The 27187-nt window shown below is 37.8% G+C and overlaps 1 protein-coding gene and 1 pseudogene across 6 annotated transcripts in view; one reads left to right on the forward strand and one right to left on the reverse strand.

Annotated features, from left to right (window-relative positions):
• Positions 1–12987: 12987 nt before the first annotated feature.
• LOC120617034 (zinc finger protein 471-like) overlaps positions 12988–27187 on the reverse strand; it is a 45508-nt gene continuing 31308 nt past the window's right edge. For 2 of the 6 annotated variants that reach the window (XM_039880607.1, XM_039880614.1), the window contains one exon: positions 12988–15000. In XM_039880607.1, the coding sequence (XP_039736541.1) occupies positions 13190–15000 (1811 nt within the window). In that variant the 3' untranslated portion in view covers positions 12988–13189. Of the gene's footprint in view, positions 15001–23596; positions 23788–27187 lie in introns of those variants that run through there. The other 4 variants (XR_005656756.1, XM_039880616.1, XM_039880619.1 and 1 more) reach the window with 4 other exon arrangements.
• Positions 19152–19305, forward strand: LOC120617074 (uncharacterized; annotated as a pseudogene).

Below are 27187 nucleotides of genomic sequence, written 5' to 3' on the forward strand. Positions count from 1 at the left end.
TGAGTACTATCATTCTTTGCTGTATCACAATTCTATAGATGGTCAGAACCCGCTTGTCAACTTAAAAATACATTGGAGTTTTTGTTGGAATATCAATGAATTTATATATTTAATAGGAGGAAAAATATCTTTCACAAACTTGAGTCTACACAGAGACGTGGCTACCTTTCCATTTATTCTATTTTTTATATTTAAAAAATAAGTTTGTATTTTAACATCAATATTCATAAGCTAATTGCAAGATATATTTTTCTGTTTTGAGATCAGTCTTCAGTTTCATAGAGCAAGATGGAGAGCTTGACTGTATTTATTTGATGTTATAGAATATAAATATCATAATAATTGTCTGTGGTGCATTTATTTCTACAGGTGAAAGTGTTGACTTACCTTTTCCAGTTTATTTTATGGCTATTAATCTATTTAAGTTTTCTTTATTTTGTTTTAAATACTGCCCCCTGTTTAGTCCTACATTCTACCAAATGCTTTTGTTCTAATTGGCCCTTTCTCACTTCTAAGTGCAAGGTGCAGGGAGAATTCCTCACCAACAAGGCTATATGTCTTTATATTTACTCACACAGAGGGAGCTTTAAGCCACTATGGGACCTTGTATGTCATACAATCTTCAATTCTGAATATGTACGTCTTTCCCACTTACTGGGACAGTAGAGTGTTTTTAGTCTTGACCTTTACTGGTTCATTCTACTTGCAACTAAACATGATTGTAAGGAAACATTTACCTGATGGCACTAATTATATGGCAAGGATTGTGTGCTAAGCCCTTTACATAGATTATCTAGCATATTCTTCAAAACGTGTTTTGAGTGAAAAAGTAACATGAATATAGATTTTTTACATTTAAGAAATTAAGCTGGCTACAGTGCTAAAATGCACTTGAGGGGGAGCAAGAGGGAAAAGTGGCCATGATGCTACTGCAGAAATCCAAATGAGATGGTTGCATGTTGGACTACAGGTGATGGGGCATGGATTGGAACAAAATGGATGGATTCTAGAGGTATTTAGAAGATTGAATCTAGAGGACCTGAGGAGGAGGAAAGACTTGAAGATGACTCTCCAGTATGAATTCGCTGATGATGAGTGAGATGTACACTCTGCCTGAAGGCTTTCCCACATTCTTTACATTCATAGGGCCTTTCTCCGGTGTGAATCCTCTTATGTAGCGTGAGATGAGCAATCTGACTGAAGGCTTTGCTACATTCCTGACACTCAAAAGGTTTCTCCCCTGTATGAGTTCTTTGATGCAGAGTAAGGGATTTACGATGGCTAAAGGTTTTCCCACACATACTACATTCATAAGGTTTCTCCCCTGTATGACACCTTTGGTGACAGATCAGGGATGCCCTCTGTCTGAATGCCTTCCCACATTCAAGACATTCAAAGGGTCTTTTGCCAGTGTGGAGTCTCTGGTGTTGAACGAGGTAGGAGCCATCACTGAAGGCCTTCCCACATTCAACACATACATAGGGCTTCTCACCAGTATGAACCCTCTGGTGTTGAACGAGATGTGCAATTTGACTGAAGGCCTTACTGCATTCCTTACACTCATAAGGTTTGTCTCCAGTGTGTATTTTCTGGTGCTGTGCTAGATGTGCATTCTGGCTGAAGGTTTTGCTGCACTCTTTACATTCATAAGGCTTCTCTCCTGTATGAATTCTCTGATGATGCACGAGGTGTGTGCTCTGCCGAAAAGCTTTCCCACATTCCTTACACTCGTGGGGTTTCTCTCCAGTATGGACCCTTTGATGAAGAGTAAGTGAGCCACGATGGCTAAAGGCTTTCTCACAGAGTGTACATCCATAAGGTCTCTCTCCTGTGTGAATTCTCTGATGAACGGTTAGGGACGAGCCATGGCTAAAAGCCTTCCCGCACACATCACATTTGTAAGGTCTCTCTCCAGTATGAATTCTCTTATGCTGAATTAGTCCTATGTGATCCGTGAAAGCCTTCCCACAATCAACACAGTCAAAGGGCTTCTCTCCAGTGTGATAATATCTCCGATGACGTATAAGAGAAGCATTCTGCCTGAATGCTTTCCCACAGTCGACACATTCATAGGGTCTTTTTCCAGTGTGAATCCTTCGATGGTGAGCTAGGGATGAACAATCACTAAAGGCTTTCCCACATTCAATACATTCATAGGGTTTCTCTCCAGTATGGACTCTCTGATGTTGAGCGAGGTGTGCAAGCTGGCTGAAGGCTTTAGTGCACTGCTTACACTGATAAGGCTTCTCTCCAGTATGAACTCTCTGATGTTGAATAAGATGAGCATTCTGGCTGAAGGCTTTCCCACATTCGGCACATTCAAAAGGTTTTTCTCCTGTGTGTATTCTCTGATGTTGAGCTAAGTGGGCACTCTGGCTAAAAGCTTTCCCACACTCAATACATTCATAGGGTTTCTCTCCAGTATGAATTCTTTGATGAAGAGTAAGGGTTGAGATTTTGCTGAAAGTTTTCTCACAGTCATTACATTTCAAAAGTTTCTTTTCTCCAGAGACTTGCTTGTGTTTTTTTACAAATGAATGTGTTTTAAAGCTTTTCTTATCTGTGTCAAAATTACACATCTTCTCTTCAATGGGAAATACCTGCTTTATGTAAGGTAATGTACTCAGATGAAAAACTGTCCCAGATTTATTAGAATGATTTCTTTTCTCAATAAGTGCATCTAAGTGACTGACTGTCTCTTGCCTAAAATGTGGCTTCTGACTTACCGGCTCCCTCTCTAACAGGTCTTCACATTTCCAATTTTCCCCTAATGTGGAACACTCCCAGTCATAGCTTGTAAGTCTTTCCATTATTATTGCCTGGGATAATTTTTCTTCATGAATGTCAAAGTCTGCAGATAATTCCTTGACAATCCACACATACTCCAAGTCTGAAAGATATTAAGAAAGCGAATGTCTCATTTAATGCTAGAAGAACAAAAACTTCCAAAATGAAACCAGGTGAATCAAACAGTTATTGACACCCATAAAGGTTAATGTTTTTGACAGTTTTTAGATAAAGGTAGACAATGCAACCACCTTTACATTTCTGGAATAAACTCTCCTTAAGTATGGTATGTTATTTCAACATGACATTTTACTTTAAGATTTTATACCAATATTCATAATTGAGATTTACCTGTAATTTCCTTTTTTGGTGCTATTTTGGTAAGACTTTGGTATCAAAGGTTATGCTATCTTTATATACACATTTTTTTTTTAAAGCTCTCATTTTTATTCTTTGTCACAAAACATTTTAAACAATGTTGATGAAATTTTGGCTTAAAGGTTTTATAAAATTTATTTGTGAAACTATTTGGCATTGTTGCTTTTCTTGGGGGAGGGAGTTCTTAGATAAGTTTCTACATTTCTTCAATGGTAACTGGTCTATTGAAATTTTCTCTCTTCTGGTGTCAGTTGTGGTAATTTATATTCTCCTAAAATGTCATCTGTTTCATCGAAGTTTTCAAATTATTTACAGAAAGTTGAGAAAAATAAATTCTGATGATTCTTTTAAGTACTTATGCATTAGAGGTTATTTAGGATTCTTTCTTTTCTTGTGTTTTCTATCATTTGTCCTGACAGTTTATATATTTTACTGGTTTTCTACAGAAGCACAGATTTCATTAAATCTACTATTTTCTAACTCATGTATCCCTTACTTTTCTCTCTAGCAGTATATATCAGTATACATGATTTATTTTGGTTTTCCTTAAGATTCATTTTGTTTTGTCTAATATCTAGAATTGGATACTTAATTCACTTATTTTATTTATGTATTAATGTACATTATTAGGGCTATAAGTGACCTACCAACAATCCTCTTCTTGAAAATATGAGAACTGACAACATGAAAAAGCCATACTACAGCCACAGAACAAACGCTAACCATCTCATGTGAGGCTCATTTCCCTGCAATACATATCTATAAGCTGTTAACTAGTTTTCTTAACTAGAAAAACAGCTTTCAAGCAAGGCAGGGAAAAATTAATAATTACATTTGAAGAAAATAAACTGGGCCAAAAGTCTCAATGACTAAAATAAAAGTGGGGAGATGATAAACAAAGAGGAAGAAGGCAAATTAGTGAGCTAATTTCTTCATCTTTCATATGCATATCAGAAGATAATGTTTTGAATCTCAAGTGGATGAATTTTAAAATACAGATTTAAAAATATATGAAATCATAAAGGTAACAACTTTTGGGACTAAAAACCTTTCCAATTCAAGGCATGGGATAACATGAAAGGGAAAAAATCAGACATAAACAACAAAGCAAGAATAAATAACAACAACAATAAAAAGCAACAAGGAGAAAAATAATGAAAAGCAGAGGGAAGAACAGAGCTAAAATACTTTGTAACCCAGTAAACTCACATTATAAAGAAAAGAAAATACTTAAAAACCAGTTCAAAAAACGAAATACAAATTTGTCTGAAGAATTCAGAAATGCTGAAAGTCAGCAATGATTAAAACAATATAATACTGGAGCAAAACTAGGTAAACATCAGTGGAACATAAAAGGGTTCAGAAACAAGCTGTGGGATTTGTAGGAAATCAGTAAAAGTAAAGGTAGTTGGTCATACCAGTAGGGAAGGTAAGATCTGTTTAGAAATGGTGTTTAGGAGAGATTTTTTGTACAACAAGAGAAAGGAACAAACTGTTTCTGCTATCTGAGTTATAGGAATCATGGTGATAGAACTAAGGCATTTGCTAAACAGTGCCAATCTCATCGTGCACAGGCATGCCCAGATGCCCAGGAAGCCCAGTATTTATTTATTTGTTTGTTTGTTTATTTTTAAGTTTACTGAGGTAACATTGGTTAATACAATTATATAATTTTCAGGTGTACATTATCATTTGACATCTGTATATTCTACTGTGTGTTTACCATCCAAAGTCCAGTTTCCTTCAGCAACCATATATTTGATCCCTTATACCCACTTCACCCTCCTGCTAAACCCTATATTTGATCCCTTCACCCCGTCTACTTCCCCCTCCTCCCCGCCCCACTAGTAACCACTACTCTATAGTCCTCTGGTAACCACTAGTCTATAGTCCATGTCCATGAGTCTCTGTTTGTTTGTCCTGTTCATTTGTTGCTTTTAGGTTTCTATCTCACATATAAGTGATATCATGTGATTTTCAACTTTTTCTGTCTGGCTTATTTTGTTTAGCATGATTATCCCGAGGTCCATCCACGTTGTTGCAAGTGGCAGCATTTCATCTCTTTTTATGGTTGAGTAATATTCCATTGTATATATGTACCACAGGGAAGCCCAATATTTAAAAAAATAAAATTGGGGGGCAATTTTGAGAAGTGTTTTCCAACAAGTCTTAGAGTGAAGAAACACCTTGAGCATAGTTTCCCCAGCTCTAGTAATTCTGGACTTACTTGGGCATGAGCCTGCTGTCACGTCTCTATTCACCACCCAAGGCTCTTTGCCTTGCTCCAATAAGGAGATCACATCTGGTTTAGAAATGCAAAGACCTGCATAAGAAAGATAAAAAAACTGGCTGTGGCTATTCCAGAGGTATGAAAGAGTCCAAATGGTATTGAAAGAAGAGTGACATTGTAGGAATATACTGATAAAGGCATGAAAGATGACTGAGATGGAAAGACTCCTATGGGGAGGAAGATACTCTTACCCACGGAAACCAGATTCCTGTAGTTCTCCAACATCACCTTCTTGTACAAAGTCCTTTGAGCAAGATTCAGCCATTCCCACTCATCTTGAGAGAAGTCTATGGCCACATCTGTGAAAGTCATTGAATCCTGAAGTGACAGAAATACAATCCTGTTCAATCAGTGTTCATGCCCTTACTTAGCTGGATCGAAGGTAAAGGATTACACTGTTCACACTTTGGGGGGAAAAAAACATTGTGCGTACATAAATGTACTGAAGGTCTAAATGATCCAGGTGAGGTGGTTAGTTACTGGATAACTTTTCAGCCTAGGTATACTTTACATATGAAAAAAAATATATGACTGACACTCTCCACATTTGGAGCATTTACAATTTTATGAAATGACTGTTTATGAAAACATGTTCATGACATTTAAAACAGAATATCATTCAGTACTAAATTATTTTATCTGTGGTAGGAGCTAGATCACTTTTCTACACAGAGAAATTAAAGAGCTCTGGGACTGCGAGGGAAAGTTTCAAGGAAGGATGCTGACCTGAAGAACATGATTTCAATCTCCACAATATATTCTAAAAAAACTTAAGTGTTCTTGAGATGTTAAAAGGTGTGCCTAAAAAATGAAAGAAAGAAAAAATGCCTAGCAACATTCTTTTCTTTTGAAATAAAAGCGTATTTGTATTATGAGAGAAGACATTTGGAAAGTTGGTTTTTGATGATCTGCTAAGAAGTATTAAGAGAGATCATATGAGGTAAGCACATGTCATGCAACCTGTGTTTTGCTACATGGGCTGAATGTCCTAACCAACCAGCAAGTGATATCAGTCATCCATTCTGTGGGTGCTGCCTGCAGATTTTCCATTTCTTATTTTGTGATTTCACTTACATCGACATCTAAGAATGAGTTTTAAATAACCATCAGAGAAAAAGGTCAGACTATTCTAAAGAATTCAGACTCTGGTACTGACTAGCTGGATGATCTTGGCCAACTTAATTAACTCTCCAGTGCCTCAGTTTACCCACCTGAAAAATGGGAATAATGTTAGTACCTACTTCATAGTAGCACTGTGAGAATTAAATGAAATAACAGGGACAGTACCTGGCTAAATGCTCAAGAATTGTTACCTAGGATAATGACGAAGAGAGGATGGGAAAGAGAAGGAGGATGGGGCCAAAAACAGGTGAAACATTTGGTTCAATACTTCAATAAGAGTTCACTTATATTTTATCTAATTTCAGTATAGTATCGTATTTAAGAACATGGTCTCTGAAGCCAGACCAGCTAAGTTCAAATCCTGTTCTATTCATGAAGCCTATTAGTTTTGTTTTAAATAACTCAAAAGAACAGTCTCTTGTATTTACATACACATATTTACTATTTCTGTTGCATTTCTTTCATTCCTGATATTCCAAATTCTCTTCTGGTATAATTTCTATGTGAAGAAATTTCTTTGGCAATCCCTCTAGAAATCTGTCAATGAACAGTCTTAGTTTTCCTTCATATGAGAAACTATTTCACCTTCATTCTTGAAGGCTAATTTTACTGGACACAGTTCTTTTCTTTACGTACTTAAGAAAAGTTCTACTTTCTTCTGACTTCCATGGTTTCTGATAAGAAATCCACAGTTTTTCAAATCACCATTGCTCTTTATGCTAAACATTGTTTTTTGAGGTTTTTTCATTTCTTTAGTTTTCAGCAGTCTGATTACAAAGTGTCCTGGCAAAGATTTCTTTGCATTTTTCACATTGCAGTTTGCTAAACTTTGTGGATCCACAGGTTTGTGCCTTTTACTAAAGTTGGTAATTTTTCAGGCATTATTTCTTCAAATATTTTTTCCGCTCCACTTTTTTCTCTTTCTTTGGGACTCAATGATATAAATGTTAAATATTTTGGCATTGTCTTACAGGGCTCTGAGACTCTGTTTAATCTTTTTTTCCGTTATTTAAATTAGATAGTTTCTATTTGCCTTCACATTTACTCTTTTCTTTGTCATCCCCACTGTGCCACTAAGCTGACCCAATGAGCTTATTTTGGTTATTATAGTTGTCATTTCTTGATATTTTCTCTTTCTTTGCTGAGACTCTCTGTTTCAAGAATGTTCACCCTTACTTGGAGCATTTTTATAATAGCTGCTTCATCGTTATTATCAGATAATTCCAACATCTGTGGCACATCACTGTTAGCATTTTGTGATTGTCTTTCCCCGTATGAATTGAAATTTTCCTAGTTTTTAACCTAAGTAATTTTGGATTGTATCCATGACATTTTGGATGTTATGAGACTCACTGGCCAGGTAACTGGGGCTTATTTATCCTATCCCACTGTGCATTTGCCACAACTGTACCTAGCCTCTGGGGAAAAGCAGGAAGAGGGCAGAAGCACCCCACCCTCTGGGGAACACAGCTTCTCCAATCACAGAGAAAATTTCTCCTCCCTCAGAGTTTTAGACTCTTGCAGACCCTGCTGCAATTGTCAGGGCACACGAAAACAGAATATTTTTTTAAAGGGACACTTCCACTGCCACTCTGAGCATTAGATCCCTTCTCCACTTCCTGAGCCTGAACTAAAGGTTGTTCATGTAGTTCTTTCTATACAGGCCAATATCACTTCTGGGTTTTATGCTTTCTGAATCCATACTAGGAGGTATTGGGAGGGGGAAAAAAAGGTAAACATATCACATGTTTGGGAGTACTCCACATTTTGGGCTCCTTCTCCAATCTGCCTGCTACTATTCACTTTTTAGACACCTCAAACTGCTGCTCTAGGCACGCTGTTCTTGTTTACAGCAGCTATCACTGGGAAAGACAGGGTGCAGTGTGCTCAGTCCACCTTACCCAGGACCAGGACACTCTCAGTGTAAATTATTACTTTTAAAATTAATATTTCATAAGAAATAAAAAACTACTGGATAGTCAGTGCTTCCTATGCATCAATTGTAGTTCTACATAATATTGTAGTTCTTCAACTTGTGTGTGTGTGTGTGTATGTCTATGTGTATGGAACTACATATGCATGTAGGCAAATATAGCTGATGCTTAAAATAGTGCTTATTATGTGCCAAGTACTTCTCTAAACACTTAAAACATAATTCATTATTCCTCGCAACAATCCAATAAATTAGTACTATTGTTATTACCATTTTATGGTTGTGAAAACTGAAATTAAGGTGATGTCTAATATATGGTGGAGCTAGAATTTGTATCCAGGCAATTTGGTTCCGGAGTCCATGTTACTAAACTTGATGACATACTCTGCCACTCTTTAAAGTATTCTCCTCCGACAACAATAATGCTTTTGTTTAGTGTTTAAATACTTAAGAAACAAGGTCCATTGGTAGTACAAGTATTTTGGCTTATCATGTAAGAAAAGGTATTTGGCTTTGATATCAATTGTTCATTGTGTCTTTGATATAAAGTAAAAACAATTTTACTATCTTAAGTTATTTTTGATTTCCTCCACTTCCTTCAAGATGCAACTCAGGAATCACTTCCTCTGTGGTTAAAGTCCTCCCAACTCTACCTCCCTCCAAGTGTGTGAGACTGTGCAGGCAATATCCTGTGCAAGGTTCTCTCACCAAGGAGACAAAAAAGAGCTAAAATAGATTTCTTCTTGGCAGATAGTGGCCTGTCACAGAGCCTCAGGCCAGAGGAAGCAGCACCTTTTCCTAATTCACCCAAAGGCGCTCATATGGGCTCTTAATGGCCCTTCCCCACTACTCCACAAGAAGTCTACTCTCCATGTGCAGCACTGATCACTTCATATAAATAAATGTTTGCTGCCTTTTCATTTCTCCAACAGACTGCAAGCTCTCTGAGAGCCAGGATAGGGATTTAGGAACTAGACAGATCATGGCTTGCTTTCAAATTTCCTCGAAGGACTGTATTCCTGTGTAGTCCGATGCTTATGAAAGGACTGAGCATGAAGGAAGGGCTCAGGTGGGTTATTTCTTGAATGAAGAATAAATAGCAAAAAGGAAGAAGAGGAAGCTCTGAGAGGTCACTGGGCTGTTTGAGTCTATCCCTGTGACCCCACCACTCATCAGAAAGGGAAGAAATAGGAACCAGGCACCAGGACAGAACTCTTAAGCAGAGTTTTCAGAAGCAAACAAATATTGCCAAATCCTGAAAAGCAAAACTGTATTGTAAGGGGGAAAGAGAGAGTACTAACTCACCGGGGGCATGGCTTTACAAAGTTCGATTCCTATCACCTCCTCCTCCTCCTGGCTCCTCATGTGAAGGGCTTTCCCCTGAAGAGGGCAGAGCTACAGAGGAGAAAGTAGTGAACAGCTCTAAGAATCACTGCCTAGAAACTTTCTTCCCTTCAGCTCCCTCTGTTTTCACTCCACTACTCCCATCCACCCTTCCCTCAGTCCAGGCACTCGCTGGGACACCTATAATTTACAGCTGGGGCTCTGCTCTGCATTTTCAGACTGAGCACAACACCTCCCTCAAAGCCACCCATTTATTAACAACAGAGATGTACCAAGTATGCTACATCTATTACTTACTCTGATTTAACCTTCACGTTGTCAATGAAAACAGGAAATACTATCACCTCTTCACACATGAGACCTCTGGGAAGTGAAGTCTTTTGCACAAGTCACACAGCTTGCAAATAATGGAGCCTGGGCACCAACCTAGGTCTACCTGGCTCTATCATCCAAAGTTTTTGCTGAAGCAGACACCAGAATATAATAGAAAATATGTCCCCTGTGCAACTAACTAGCCAGGATTCCATAGATCCTATGAGACTTGGAATCATCTTCCCCAGCGAAAGTCCACATGACTTGCAGATAACTGAACCAAAAAATCATCGGAGGAGGCAGGTAACACCCAGGTTCTCATTTTCCTTTGTTACAAACTATAGTTTGTCCCCTCTGAGCCAAGTTTCTTCTATTAGAAAGAGGATACAAGTATCTGACGGAATTCTAGTTTCTCTTCTGTAAACTCCACTGCTTCTTGAAAGCATTACTATAATGATAATAACAATGAATGCTTACTGAGCATTTACTATGTGGCAATGACTACACTGAGTGCTTTTCACTCATGACTCATTTCATCCTTATAACAGTCCTGTGCAGTATGTTATCTCCATTTTACATAAGAGAAACTAGGTCAGAAAATTTTTTTAAAAACTTGCTCAGTGGAGATTTTAGGATATGAATGCCTGAAGTTACTTAACTCTTTCAGACTTGATTTCTTCAACTGTCCAAAATGGTTAAGAATACCTACCTCCAGGCCTTGTCGAAGAGATTACAGGAGAGCCAGGACAGAGGGGTACTCCGGAGTCAGCCTGTCCTGGATCTGAATCCTGGCTCCTCCACCACTAGCAATCACTTGTCCTCTCTCTGATTCAGTGTCCTCACCTGTAAAAAGGAGATGAGGTAGGTTCCACTTCATAATGCTGTGAGGCTCGGTGTTGATATTCCCCCAAAGGTTTCTGAACTGTCTGTCAGGAAACGTCGGCGGTCATTAATGCATGCACTGAAACAGGTGAAGAACAATACGTATGAATGGCACTTCCTTCCCCTCTCTCTTACCCACTGTGGGAAGGGAACGCTCGCTTCCCTGGGTCCTTGGAGATACCCACAAAGACCAGGAAGCACTGTCTGTTAGATGACTCCTGGCAAGTCAAGAAACTTCCCTGAATTCAGCTCCATACTCTGGCCCAAGGGGACCCTCCAAGCCTTTTGGACTTCAGGGTCCACCAGCTTGAGGCCCGGGACATCCTCCTCTAACACTTGGGCCCGAGGAACGGCACCCCCAAACCTTAATTTCCACCCTTGCAGCCCCACCTCAGCCATCTGTCACTCTTACCTGGGTACTCAGTCCCGAGGACGTTTGGACGCTTCCCGAGTTCCGCCCGCCCAGGTGGCGCAGCAAGGTGCTTCGGCCGCCGCGCCCCAACGGGGCACTGGCGCAGAACTCTAGGGTTTGGCCCACACTGGCTTCTTGGCGGTTGGGTCTGCGTGTGGGTGGATGGTCTCCTCCGGGGGTCCCAGATCTCTGCCCCGTCAGCCCCTCGTTCATTCCAATACACACCGCCTCTCACATGCTGCTGGAACTCGCACAGCGCACAAAAACTCAAGGCAGGAGCAAGCTCCCTGCCCCGCCCTTCCAGTCCCACGGCACACTCCCACCCGCCTGCTCCCCGCTAACACGTACTCTCTACATATACCACACACCGTCGCCTCGCCCCCGTAGTGCCTCCGCCGCGGCCCCCAAACGGCTAGCGGACCCCTTCCCAGACCCCGCTGACTCTCATTACGGCTCCCCAAGCTCTCGCCGGAAGTGGGCGTACCCCGCCGCGACAACCCCTGGGAAATGTAGTGCCTACCGGGCCGCATCCGCGTTCCGGAATCAGGCGATAAGGTGGCCGGGCACAGTTCCCTTCCAGGCCTGGTGATCAGCGCCCTCTGTCCCCTACAAGTGCCGCCTGGGAGAAACAGTCGCCTAGCAGCCTCTCGGCCCCAGTTGGACCGCATCCATAACAACCCGCCTTGGGACGCCTGAGAGCCCTGGTGAGGTTCCTAGTGCGCAAGCACAGCTGTCAGGTTTGGAAATCTAACTGGGAACTGGGCACTCGGCCGCTCACTGGGGCCCAGTAGGTGGGTCTAGAAGCGGAGCCTCTGGAAAGGAGAATCGATTCATTTCCATTTTGCCTGGTATTTTGTGCAAATGTGATTTGTGACTGTGTGTGTGACATGACTTGTGTCATACCAACCAGTTCTCCTCTGATATAATCTACCCCAGTCCATTTTGTCCCTCCCTACTGGAATGAGGGCCCCATGAAGATACAGAGCTGCTTAACACTATTTACGGTTGTATTCTCTCTCACTGACTAGAAGAGTGTTTGATGTACAGTCACGTATAGCTTAACAACAGGGACAGGTTTGAGAAATTCACTGTTAGGCAAATTTCATCATTGTGCAAACACTATAGTGCACTTACACAAACCTAGATGGTCTAGTCTACTGCACACCTAGCCTGTATGGTATAGTATATTACTCCTAGGCTACAAGGCTGTAGAGCAGGTTACAGTACTAAATACTGTAGGTGAATGTAACACAATGGTATTTGTGTACCCAAACATATTTAAAAATAGAAAAAGTACAGTAAAAATATGGTATCAAAAATTAAAATTGGCACACCTGTATAAGACACTTACCATTGAGCCTGCAGGACAGAAGTTGCTCTGGGCAAGTCAGTGAGCGAGTGATTAAATGTGACAGCCTATAGGACACTACTGTACACTAGTGTAAGCTTTATAAACACTACACTTAGACTATACTAAATTTTGAAAATTTATCTTTTTTCAATAAATTTTAGCTTAATGCAACATTATTACATCATAAATTTTAATTTTTCAAATTTTCCGTTTTTGTAATAACATTTAGCTTAAAACACATCGAACAGCTGTACAAAAATATTTTTTCTTTACATCTTATTCTATAAGCTTTTTTTCTATTAAAATAATGTTTTTAAACTTTTTAAAATCTTTTTATTAAAAACCAAGAAACAAACACACATATTGACCTAGGGCTGGCTACACAGGGCCTGAATCATCAATATCACTGTCTTGCACCTCCACATCTTGTCCCACTGGGAGGTCTTCAAGGCCAATAACACAAATGGAGCTATCATCTGTGATGACAATGCCTTGTTCTGGAATACAACCTAAAGGACCTGCCTGAGCCTCCTTCTTGAGAATTTCAGAAATATGTCCACATGTGCTTGATTTCTTTATTTCATCATAGATTTGCTTGTAAGCAGATAGTGCACCATGAACATTCCTCTCTATTATTGAAAACCTTTCAACATTGGGGTCCATGTTTTCAAACTTTTTAAGGAGCTTGGTGAGGTCTCCAAAAGCTTCTGCCAAACCCTTTACTGTGAATTCTCTTGGGGGTTCTTTTTCTTCTGCAGCTACCTTTGCTCTTGCCTCTTCAGCTATGCGCTCCTGCTCCAGTTCCAACAACTCCTCATTGGTCAGTTCCTCAGGAACCACTTCCAGGAGCTCCTCAATGTCATCCTCATCCACACCCATGTTAAAGTTGTTTGCCATCTCAACCACAGCCTTGTTGATTTTTGCAACCTCCTCATCCTTAGCAAATCCTTTGAAGTCATGGACGAATCTCTTGAGTGTGTTCTTCCAAATGCTATTCATACACTCCTTGGTGACATCACCCCAAGCCCAAGCAAGGTTCTTGATGCAGTCATAGATGTTGTAATCCTTCCAGAATTGCATCAGTGTCTTCTTAGTGTCTTCTTCAACTGCAGCAATAGCCTGGGCAAAAGTCCTTCTCAGGTAGTAGGCCTTAAAAGCTGCTACAACTCCTTGATCCATTGGTTGGATCAAAGAGGTGATGTTTGGGGGGAGAAATACCACTTTGATATTGGGATGAAGATCACCAATAAAAGGAGGATGTCCGGGAGCATTATCAACAATAAGCAAAATCTTGAAAGGTATGTTATTCTCCAAACAGTACTTCTCCATTTCATTGGCATAGCAATTCAGGAGGGCATCTTGGAAAAGGAGCTGGGTCATCCATAACTTTTTATTGCTCCTGTAGTACACTGGCAGTGTGTGCTTACTGATATGCTTGAAAGCCCTGGGGTTCTCACTGTGCCAGATGACAAAGGGTTTCAATTTGTAACCTGCAACATTGCCCCCAAGCAACACTGTAATCCTGTCCTTAAAAGTTTTGAAACCTGGTATTGACTTGGCCTCCTTATGGATGAAAGTCCTTTTAGGCATCTGTTTCCAGAATAGCGATGTTTCATCCATATTGAATATTTGCTCTGGCAAGTAGTTTCCCTCTATAATCAGCTTATCTAGAGTTTCCAAAAATTCTTCAGCTGCTTTCATATCAGCACTCGCAGACTCACGACTCACTTTCACATTATGCAATGAATAACGATTCTTGAATCGTTTAAACCACCCAGAGCTAGCAGTAAATTCAACATTGTAGTTGGGTCCAGCTTTTTCTTTCAACATCGCAAACAAACTTTTTGCTTTGGCAGTGATCGTCATGGTGCTGAGAGGAATACGTTTCTGTCTCTGGTCTTCAATCCAGGTTATTAGAAGTTTCTCCATGTCTGATATAGGCCCCTCTCGAATTTTCGTTAGTCTCGTTGTCTTCAATGAAGCAGATCCTTTAATAGCTTCTGTCACTTTGTTCTTGTTCTTCAAGATCGTAGCTATGGTGGAATGAGACATGCCTGACTGGCGAGCAATAACCATCACTGACTTTCCACCTTCATAGTCTTTAATCACATTTAATTTCGTTTCCAGGTCAATTGCTCGACGTGGCCTCTTGCCGGCAACATTAGCAGTAGATTTTGTACACTTAGGGGCTATGATGAACAAAACAACACCAGATTAAATCAAGCACGAGGGAAATGATGTAATCAAGAAATGTGAAAAACGCAAGATATATGAGGCTGCTGCTGGCATAACACGACATAGTTTCATAGAAAACATTTTTTTCTTAAGTAGAGAGTGCAGTCCAAAACAACAATAAAATGTACATACATAAACCAGTAATATAGTCACTTATTATCATCAAGTATCACATACTATATATAATCATATGTGTTCTACTTTTATATGACTGGCAGCACAGGTCTGTTTACACCAATAACCCACAAACGCGTGAGTAATGAATGATCTATGACGTCACTCAGTGATAGGAATGTTTCATCTCCATTATAATCTCATGGAACCACTGTTGTGTATGGGGCCTGTTGCTGACTGAAACATCATTATGTGGCATATAACTACTAAGTACTCAGAAAAAAAAAATAATTTAGCATTAGCAGTCTCATTGTGACACAGCTATAGAAAATGGTCCATCACATGTGACCTAAAAATTAAGTCACTCAGACACAATCAATCACTCAAAGCTACGCATCTAGACTGGCTTTCCAGGATCCAATTTCTCAGACTTCATGGACTCCATAATGAAGCTAATTCTAGCTGTGAAGATGCTGTCTCTAAGTGAAATCTTAGTGTTTGTAAAATTTTGTAGCTGGTTATTTGAGTTGGATAAAAGCAACACTAATACTTTCCATTTTAAGAAATATAAAGAGCTTGAAAACCACTCGCATCTTCGCAAAAAAAAAAAACATTCGACAAACTGAAAATTAAAAATTTGCAAAAAAAAAAAGATCCATCAGGGAATTGAAGTCACAAAGAAAACCACCACCATGAAATCTGGAGTCAGAGGAATACAGAAAATCATAGCAAATATCAGCTTACCTGAAGCAGAAGCTGCAGGAGGCATAAACTGGTACAAATTCTTAATTGATAATTTTAGTGAATTACTGGAAAATAAGTGTGGACTAACTTGTGACTTCAAAAACTCCTGAGGGCCCCTACAAGAACTCCATGAAATTTTCACACTAAAGACTGAGGTGTGTGTGTAAGGTGGGGGGGGAACCTCCTTGTGTTTTGGGCAGGGGAGGGGAAAAGTAAATATTTTGAAATACAGGCATTCTTCTTAACACTCCAAGGAAAACTACATATGAGAGCCTCTTTGGACCTGGAGGAAGGCCAACAGGGCAGCTCCAGCCCCTCTAGCCTTCCTATCTCAGTCAGGGCTAAGAAAGACTTTTGAAGGTCACAGAACAAGGACTCAGGTCCACTGACATAAAGAGATTTAATAATGATTATAGAATGCTTCCCCTTCTGATACTTTACTACCACACCAACAGCACTTCAGTGTAACAACAGCAGATTACAACTAGCAGAAAGACACAGATTCTATTTAAGGAGTTCTGAGGGAAATCCAAAGACAATAGGCGGAAGGAAAGGAAGCAAAGTAACCAGAGGAAACCAAAGTCTCTGGCAGCTATAGCTACAGCTACAGTAAACATTAAACGCAACCCAGATCCTAGCCAGATGAACATAAGACCCACCTAAAAACCTAATTACGTTGGTTTCTATTACCTAGAACATCATGTCCAGCTTTCAACAAAAAAATTACAAGGTAGGCACAAGAAAAAATACAGCATGATGAGACAAAGCAAGCATCAGAACCAGACTCAGATATGGCACGGATTTTGGAATTTTCATATCAGGAATTCAGAATGACTATAATTACTATGTTAAGGTTACTAATGGGAAAAGAAAACAACAGGCAAGAACAGAAGGGTAATGTAAGCAGATGAGTGGAAACCCTTAAAAAAGAATCAAAGCACTGTGACAAAAATAATGTCCTTGATGGACTCATCCACACAGGTGAGAAAAGAATGAGTTTGAAGACATGTCAATAGAAACAAAAAGATATGTCAATAGAAATTTCCCAAACTGAAAGGAAAAGAGAAAAAAAAGAATGAAAAGAAAAGCCTCAGGAAATCCAAGAATTGTAGGACAATTGAAAAAATGTAACTTATACACAACTGGAATGTCAGAAAGAGAGAGAAAGCAGAAGACATGTTTGAAGGGTTAATGACCAAGAGTTTCTCAAGGTTAATGACACACAGCAAACCACAGACCCAGAAAGCAGAGAATGCCAAGAAAAACAAATATACATATTCAGTGTAAACCCAGACATATCACAGTCAAGATGCAGAAAGCCAAACACAAAGAAAACCTTGAAGGAGTCTGGTGGAGGGGGGTTATCTAAAAGAGGGGGAAACCAATAATAAAAAAAAAAATGTTAAAACCAGAGATGGCATAGAGACAAAATATTGTGTAAGTTAACTGTAAATCTGGCAATCTTGCTAACTCTCTAACAGGTTCTAGTTTATTTTTACAAGCACATGTTTCATATTACCTACAAATAATGACTGTTACATCTATTCTCTTGCTATCACTATATCTTTTCATTCCTTTTCTTTCCAGAAGATGGTGAACCTCTCCAGTACTATGTCCAGTACCATGTAAAACAGTAGTAATGACACTGGATATACCTGTCTTATTTTTAGTATCAAAGTGAAAGCATGAAGTAATATTGTACTTAATGTACACTGTACTACTGAGTACAATATTTTCTTGTAGTTTACTTAACTGGTGTTTTTCTACTGTAATCATATAACTTTCCTCTTTTTAATTCTATTAATGTGGTGGAAGACTGACATTACTAATGTTAAGTCAATTTTGCCTTTTGTGAAAAAGCACTACTCAATCATGTTAATTTTTAAGAAATTGGTGAATATACACTTAGGTAATATTTTATTTAAAATTTTAGTGTATATGTTCATAAGGGAAATGGACCTTTTCATTATCTTATATTGTTCTTGTCTTATTTTGGAATCAAAGTTATAGATTCTTATACAATGAACTGGGCAATATTTTCCATTTTGGGGGGATAACTCCTATAAGATAGGAATGAACCATTTCTTAGTAGTTTGGAAGAGCTCACCTTTAAAGCCATCTGAACAGTATTCTAGGATGAAAGGTCTCTGACATCATTTTGCCTGATTCATTCTCTATATTTCTCGTGCAATTTTATATTTTTAAGAATCTATCTCCTTCATTTAGATAGACAGCTGGCTAATTATTGTGTCTAAAGTTATTGTTTTTCGGTTGGTTTTTAAAAGTTCTCTCTTGTACTCTTTGGTTTTTAAAAGTTCTTTCTTGTACTCTCATCAGATGCTTTGATATACTATGAACTTTTTTAAAGGCAGAGCTTCAGATACTGTTACTCTATCTTCCGCATTTCATTCATTTTCTCTTTTGTGTATGTCCAATAGTACTTTACTTGAATATATACTTTGTTCTTGACCTTTCTAATTTCAGGATAAATGTAATTAAAACTTCAAATGTAGTGAAAACTTCAGCCACATAATATTTAAGTATTTCTTAATTCTTATCTTTTTTTATCCATTTTAACAATCTCTGAATTTTGATTAGAGTATTGAGTTCATTTATATTTAATGTAATTACTGATAATGGTAGATTTAGTTTATCATTTCGCTGTTTTATCTTTTTTAACTGTTTTAATTGCTTTTGTCCTCTTTTCCTGATTTCTCTTAAATTAACTACAACTTCATTTTAATTGACTTTTTAGCTACAATTCTTTGCGTTTAGTATAAATCTTTGCATTTACATTTTATATTTATGCTAACTTTAGTATGTTTTAGTGGGTGCTCAAGGAATTATAAAATACGTCCTTAACTTTTCAATGTAAAGTTAATATTGTGCCTTCACATTAAATATAAGAAATTTGCACACATATTGTTCTACTTATGTCTCCATCACTTATGATATATATATGTATATATACACACACACATTACATCTTCATGCATTATAAATGCCACAATACAAAAATAATTTAGATAACTGTTTTAAACAAAGTCTGTAAAAACTAAGAGAATAAATATGAGGTTAAAATTCTTTTTAACTCACATATTACTTCTGGTGCTCTTCATTCCTTCCTCAAGATCCAAGTTACATCTGATATTTAGCTCAAGCTTGAGGAAATTCTCTTTAGCATTTCTCATCATGTATATTTACCAGGAACAAATACATAGCTTTTGTTTATCTAAAAAAAGTCTAAATTTCTTGGCCTCTTGGCTAAGGTCAAGTATAGTATCTGTTCTTATCAGTTTAAAAAATATATTTCACCTCCATTTTTGAAGAATATTTTCTCTGGATGTAGAATGCTAGATTGAAAGGTTTGCTTTTATCTTCCCAGCACTTAAGTATCATCCCATGTCCTCTGTTTCTGATTATAAAAAGGAGCCATTATTTTGTTTGACTACTTCCCAGGTTTTCTTTTTATCTCTGGGTTTCAGCATATTCATAATGATGTGTCCAGGTGTGGTTTTCTTTGTATTTATCCTGCTTGGGGTTTTATGACATTTTTGAATGTGAAAATATGTATCTTTCATCAAATTTGGGAAATTTCTGGACATTATTCAAACTGGTTTTCTATTTCATCTTCTTTCCTCCCTTTTTGTAATTCTAATTATGTTTGTTAGACCTTTTGATATCATACAAGTCACCGAAGCACTATTCATTTTCTTTCAATCCTTCTTTCTCTATATTTTAATGTATCTATTTTCAGCTTCATCGACTCTTCTGCTACCTTCAATTCACTGTTAAACCTATTAAAATTTTACTTCCAAATATTGTATTTCTAAGTTTTAGAAACTTCATTTCCAAATTTTCATTCTTTGGCTAAAATTCTCATCTGCTCATTCATTAATCTCATTTTTTCTTATATCCTTCAGAATAATTAAAATAGCAGCTTTAACATTCTTGTTTGCTAACACCAACATCTGGGTTATCTCGAATGATTGGTCTGTTGCTTTTTTTCTTGCGTGTGGCTTATGTTTTCTTGTTTTCTTCTCTTCCCCCATATATCTAATAATTTCGGTTCCATCCTAGGTTTCATGAATAATTAATACATTGTAGAGAGATTGTTAATGTTCCTGTGAAGAACAATGACTTTTATTTTAGTAGGCAGTTCACTTGGCTGAACTCAATCTCCAAATTCTGTCTCTCTTGAGATACGCGGCAGCTGAAGCCTTTACTCAGTTCTTTCAGCCTTAGCTGGAATGCCTGAAATTTGCCCAATAGTTGCATATGTAAGGGATTAGCCAAAAATCTTAGACTTTAAGTGCTGGTGAAGGCTTAAAAAAAGGTGAGAAATCCCTTATTAGAAGCTGGAGGAAAGGGGGTTCGTTATGTAGTGGCAGAAGTTTAGCAACCTATAATTTGTGGTTAATGCTGAAAATAGAGCTGGGTGATCTAACTAAGGAGACATTTCACCATTGTATTGAAGATACTGTCTGTTGTTTTCTTGCTGCTTATAGAAACATGCAAAAGGAAAGATAAAAATTGAGGGACTGTTAGCAAGGAGCAAAGACAAGATGGTTGTGAAAATCCATAGCCTCCTTTGATGGCAGATGATGCTGAAATCGATAAAAGGCTTCTGGGCAAAGACAAAATCCAAGGTACTGCTAGAAAACTGGTCTAGAGAGAAAACTAAGGGTATGACTGTAAAATCTGTTGTTAGAAGCTCAGAAAAGTCACAGTTGGTATCTCAAGAGTACTGTTTAATCACACAAAGACTCTGGAAAGAAATTAAAAAGGACCCACACAGATACTTTGATTTACATGAGGAGGCCTCTAAGAAGCTTATCTCAACGAGATTCACATGAAGTCCACAAAGTTTTCAAGAAAATTAGCTCTGCGGGTAACTGCCAACTTGCAGTGAAGAGGATGGACACAAAATGGAGACCACTGGATTCCCAAAATTTGAAAGCCAATAAGCAAGATTAGAAAACTACTGCACTGAAATAACTTGGCAGAACCAAGAGTCCAGGGGGTAGAGAGTTATTCCCAGGCCTTGAGATCTAATCAAGGAATTTTCAAAAATTTTTCTGGCCAGATCTCAGAATTGCTATGTACCAGTGATTTCGTTCAGGTGGCTGCGGGCTATGGGGCAGGTAATATCTCATTTTCCGAAGTTCTGAAAATGGAGAGGAATTGTACTTAAGAAACTACACTTTATAAGCCTCATCAGCATCTGGACCTGATTTATTTGAAAGATTCCTGACTCTGAGCTGATGCTATGAGACAAGACTTTGGGAGGGCCTTGGAAGGGGGTGAGTGCATGTTGCATATGGAAGGAACATGAATCGCTAAGGGTTACAGAGCAGACTGGAAGGATACCATTAAGATGGTTACCCTAAAGTTCACAGCAGTACAGGCCTACCTCGAGAAACAAGAAGAATCTCAATCTAACTTTACACCTAAAGGAACTAGAAAAAGAACAAAGCCTTGCAAAGTTAGTAGAAGGAAAAAAACAATAAAGACCAGAGCAGAATTAAATGTAACTGAAGTTGGAGACCTCACTCTCCCTGATTTCAAACTATATTACAAAGCTATTGTAATCAAAATAGTATGGTACTGACACAAAAACACACATAGATCAATGGAACAAAATACAGAGCCCAGAAATAAACTCATGCTTATATAATCAAATTTACAACATGGGAGGCAATAATATACAATAGAGAAAGTCTCTGATAAATGGTGTTGGAAACACTAAACATCTACATGCAAAAAAATAAAACCAAACCACTTTCTTACACCATATACAAAAATAAACTCAAAATAGATTAAAGACTTAAATACAAGACCTTAAACCATAAAACTCCTAGAAAAAAACATAGGCAGTAAACTCTTTGATATCGGTCTTAGAAAAATAGTTTTGGATGTGTTTCCTTGGGCAAGAGCAACAAAAAATAAACAAATGGGACATAGTAGACTAAAAGGCTTCTGTAGAGTGAAAAAAACCATTAACAAAATGAAAAGGCAGCCTACTGAATAAGATATTTGCCAATAATATATCTGATAAGGGATTAATATCTAAAATATATAAAAAACATACAACATCAAAAAAAAAACCCCACAAAAAAGCAAGTAATCCAATTTAAAAATGGGCAAAAGATCTGACTAGATATTTCTCCAAAGAACACATGCAGATGGTGAACAGATACATGAAAAAGTGTTCAACTTCATTCATTAGTGAAATGCAGGTAAAAAAAACACAATGAATTATCACCTCATACCTATTAGAATGGCTTATAAAAAAGACAAGAAACAACAAGTGCTGGCAAGGATGTGGAGATGAACCCTCGTGCACCATTGGTGGGACTGTAAATTGGTGCAGCCACTATGGAAAACAGTATAAAGGTTCCTTAACAAATTAAAATATAACATCTGATCCAGCAATTCCACTTGTGGGGATTTATTATAAGAAAATGAAAAATCTAATTAAAAAAGACATATGCATCACTATGCATCATTATTTACAATAGCTACGATATGGAAGCAACCTAGGTGTCCACTGATAAATGAATGGATAAAGAAGAGGTAGTACATATACACAATGGAATGTTATTCAGCCATAAAAAGAATGCAATCTTGCCATTTGCAACATGGATGAACCAAGGGTGTTATGCTAAGTAAAATAAGTCAGAGAAAGACGTATACTGTATTTCGTTTGTATGTGGAGTCTAAAGCACTAAACAAATGAACTAACAGACTCAGATACAGAGAATGAACTTATAGTTGCCAGAGGGTTGAGCGATAGGTAGAATGCACAAAAGAGGTAAAGGGGATTAAGAGGGTCAAACTTATAGTTATAAATATGTTACAGGAATGTAATGTACAGCATAGGGAATACAGTGAATATTGCAATAACTTTGTACAGTGACAGATGGTTACTAGACTTCTTGTGATCAATTTGTAAGGTATGTAAATGTCAAATCACTATGTTGTACACCTGATACTAATATAATATTGTATTTCAACTATGCTTTCATTAAAAAGGCTTTATGTTCCAGAGTAGAAAAAAAAAATTTTAAAGATGGTTCCCCCAATAACCCCGCTTCCTGTTATTCATATCTTTTTGTAATCTTCCCCTGGAAGTGAGCTGGGCCTAGTGACCCACTGCTAACTAACCAAATGCAAAGATCAGGGGATGTCACCTGTAATATTAGGTTACATAAAGACTCTGGCATCCTTCTTCCCTCTCTTGCCTGCTCACTTTCAAGGAAGCCAGCTGCTATGGTGTGAGCTAAGTGGAAAGGAATTAATGTGTCCAGCCAAGTCAGTGAGGACCTGAGATGAGACAACAGTTTAAATGAGTGAGTTTGGAAGATGATTCCCTCCAATAAAGACTTCAGATGACTATAGCTTTGTGAGAGACCCTGGGAGCCAGAGGCACCCAGCTAAGCCATGCCTGGACTCCTTACTCAAAGAAACTGTAAGATAATAAATGTAAGTTTGTTTTAAACTACTAAGCTTTGGAGTAATTTGTTACACAATAGCTAACATATCATCACAACTCTTACTCTATGATTAAGTGACTTAAAATAGGGATTCTACCAGTAGTCAAAGATATCATGTTGACTGGAATTACAGCAGCTGCTATTATTTTGAAAGCCTAAATGTCATTACCTTAGCACATGTTTATTTTTCACTCACATAATAATCCATTGCTGGTGTTCCTGGGTGATTGATGGCTTTTCTCCAAGCAGTGGTTTAGGGCCCAGAGTTCTTCCATCTTGCAGCTTTGCATCCCATACAATTAAGGGTCTTCTTCCCCAGCTGGATAGTATATCCTCTTCTTAATAAGCAAGCCCCAAATGACATATATCATCTCTATTCAAACCACACTGAAGAAAATTAACCTAATAACCACAACTAGAAACAGTAATGGCAGAATCATGTAGGATCTATCTGGACAGTCACATCCAGAATCAATTCCAGACAAGAGGAAGGAAAGCACAAACATGGGGCGATCATCTAGTCACATCATAGATATTAACAAATACTCAGGACCTAGGAAAATAACCTCAGTATGGGTTTGTGGTCACTGGACCTGCTATATACTACACTAGATAAGAATTCCCCCATGAGCACTCACTCTGCATAAAGGCAAGTCACTTAGGAGTTCCAGAGGGAAAATGTTCATAGTGATTTTAATTACAATCATTCAAGAGCACTCAGTCCCCTTTCTATGGATGCAAGTCGCTGTGGGACTTGGAGATCATACCATAGAGAGTTTTTAATTAAAACAAAACCTAGGTGTAGTTTCAACCATGGGAATCAATTAGTAAGTACAATGGCAATATCGGATATCAGAACATTCTTGGAGTTCTGAGGTTTATTATGACCATTTCACTTCCTTCTCATGGCTAACTGTTGCCTCATAATTCAACTAGTATACATACCAACTGCATCAATACACTTTCCAAATGCAGTTGGTCTCATAAGAATTCCCAGTACCCCAAATAAGATGTAAGAAAAGTTTTAAGATGCTGGGGCTTCTTTCATGTCAAAAAACTGTTGAAAGGCTACTGAGTTGACAGGGGCCCTTACAAAAGATGAGTCAGGGACATGGACTTAAATCATGCAATCCAGCATTATAAACTCTTGTCCTTATTTATTATGCAAAGTAATTCCTAACCCTTAAAACACATTTCCAATGATGTTCCCTAGATTATTGATAGTATAATTAGTAAAACTAAGTATTTCTGGCTGAAAATAAATTCTCTATCTTTGTCTTTCAAACTACAGGTTGTATTAAATTCAGGTTTTGGTTACTAACCAAGCAATAATGGTGGGAGCAGAAGAGCAGACTCGGAGACTAATAGTTTTGTCAAAAGGGAGGTATGGCGAGAATTAGTACAGAGGTTTCTTAAGGTCTGAGAGAGTTCAAGTTTTCTGAGACACTTGAATCCTTCATAACAGCCCCATCTCAACAATGTGGATTCAAATCTTTCCCAAGACTCCACTTCCATTTCAGAGAAGTGATAAGGTTGGGAATTCAGTTAAGCATCAAGCTCAGCAACTAACGATCTACTATTGTAATTGGCTGCCAGTAATTGCAGCCCCACGGTTAGAAGTGGTAAGATGATTCCCAACGCACTAATAAAAATAGCATTCTTCATTCCCTATAGTTTTTGGTAAGTGCTATCCAGCCCCTAATGCAAAATGAGCTTATCCTGTTGTATTGTGAACACCCTTTCCCAGTACAAAACAGGATTATAAGATTCTCTGTGTTTTGATCTATCTTACTCAATACTCAATCTTTAACACCCTGTTTCTCTGCAGTATGACAATCATCCTATGGTATCAATTCCCATATGGGCTGGCTTTCTCTGGTTGAAAGATGATAACTCCTACTTAAATTAGAAGTTAAATATTGGAAGAATACTAGTTGCCTCAGATTTAAAGAATGGAACAAAACTAAGATGTGAGGAAGCAGAAATCATTTTAATGGATCAGAGTGATAGGTAGAAAGGCAGAAATCTTTAGGCTGCTGCCAAAGGATGATTCAATTTCAACTACTTCCAGTCCAGGAGTGACATTCCATATACTTAATAGCTGGTACAACAAGGATCTCAACGAATCAAAGTGAATACTGATGGAAAGTAAACACCCATTAGGGCCATACATAAAGCCAAATATTGACTTTGCTCCTGTCCCTGTGACTCCAATCAAAACACAAAGAACAAAAAATCTAATTGGCTTAAATGGAGCCACGCGCGACTGGCAGTTTCCCAGAACAATACAGAACGAAGAAAGTGAAAGTGCCAACAAGAGCTAGGAAAGTGTGTATGGTTAAAGATAAAAACAGATTTCAACATATATTCTGAAAATATATATATACATACACACACATATACATACATGCAAAAATATACATACTAGATATTAATTTTGACTATGACTACAAGATCATTTTATACATAAAGTTTTGCAAATCACATATTTCATTTAATATACTGTGGATAGACAACTCTTCCAAGGAAGCATGTACACAGCTTAACTTCTTTCTACTGACTGGACAACACAGTACTGAATAATCACAATTCAATCTGCTTGGCAGGACACTGAACTCCTATTTGTCATAATTAAAACAATTCTGTAATAAACATTATTTACACCTACCTACCTAAAGAGATAAAATTCCTAGACATAGAATTACTGTTTCAAAAGAAACGCACATTTATAATGTTGCCAGATCGTGCCACATTGCCTTTCAAAAATGTATGAGACAAGTTTACACTGCTAATGAAGTGCTCATTTTCCCACACTGATACCAGTACTGGATATTACCTAAACTTTAGGTTTTAATCCGTCTGACAGCCAAGAAAACTTGCTTTAATTTGTAATTTTCTGGTTAGTGAGGTTAAAAACTTCACAAATTTTCATTATTCATTTGAATCCTTCAACTGTAACAGGCCTGTTGGTATGCACTGTCAATTTTTTCCCACTATTTTGTATATGTAATAGCATTTTGTTCCTGACATTTTTTCACGTAAGTTGTATATATTTTCTGTCAATAGTCTTTTACATCTTTTTAGCACCTTTTACCATGCCAGTTTTAAATCCTTGTATAGGCCAACTTACTCTCTTCTTTATGTCTCCTAGGACTCCATGTCTTACTTAGTAAATCCAACTGTATTATATACAATTGTATTGCATTTCTCTGGAAGGTGTCAATGTTTTGTTTGTTTTGGAGTGTGGATAACCAACTACCAAAACATCATTTCCCCCAAATAAAAGTCAGTCTTTTTATATACCAAAATCTCAAATGCAAAGAAACCTATTTCAAAATACCCTGCTATGCTCGCCAAATTATCTTTCCTCGTATGGTTTCAACTAAAACTGTCAAAGTAAACATATCCTACTGGGACTCTGCTGTGAAAGAAAATTTACATTACATATTAATAGTATTATTTCACCTAGAAAAATATACTTCTTAACTGACATTTTCTATTATTCGATCTGGTTTAATAATTTCCTTTCACTTCTATTCATAAATCACTCAACAGTTTTTGTTGGTGATGTGAGATTTCTATTACTCTTACAGAAATAATTAGAACCTTTTGCATATTCTTCTCTGCTATAGCAGGGGTTGGCAAACTTTTTCTGTAAAAGGATAGTAAAAGTTTGAGGTTGTGCAGGCCGCATTGTCTCTGTTGCAGGTACTCAACTCTGCCCTTGTAGAGTGAAAGCAGCTATAGGCAATGTGTAAACAAAGAAGTGTGGCTGTGAGCCAATAAA

This window comes from Pteropus medius, unplaced genomic scaffold (assembly GCF_902729225.1).
Source record: "Pteropus medius unplaced genomic scaffold, Ma_sr-lr_union100, whole genome shotgun sequence".
NCBI classification, from domain to species: domain Eukaryota; kingdom Metazoa; phylum Chordata; class Mammalia; order Chiroptera; family Pteropodidae; genus Pteropus; species Pteropus medius.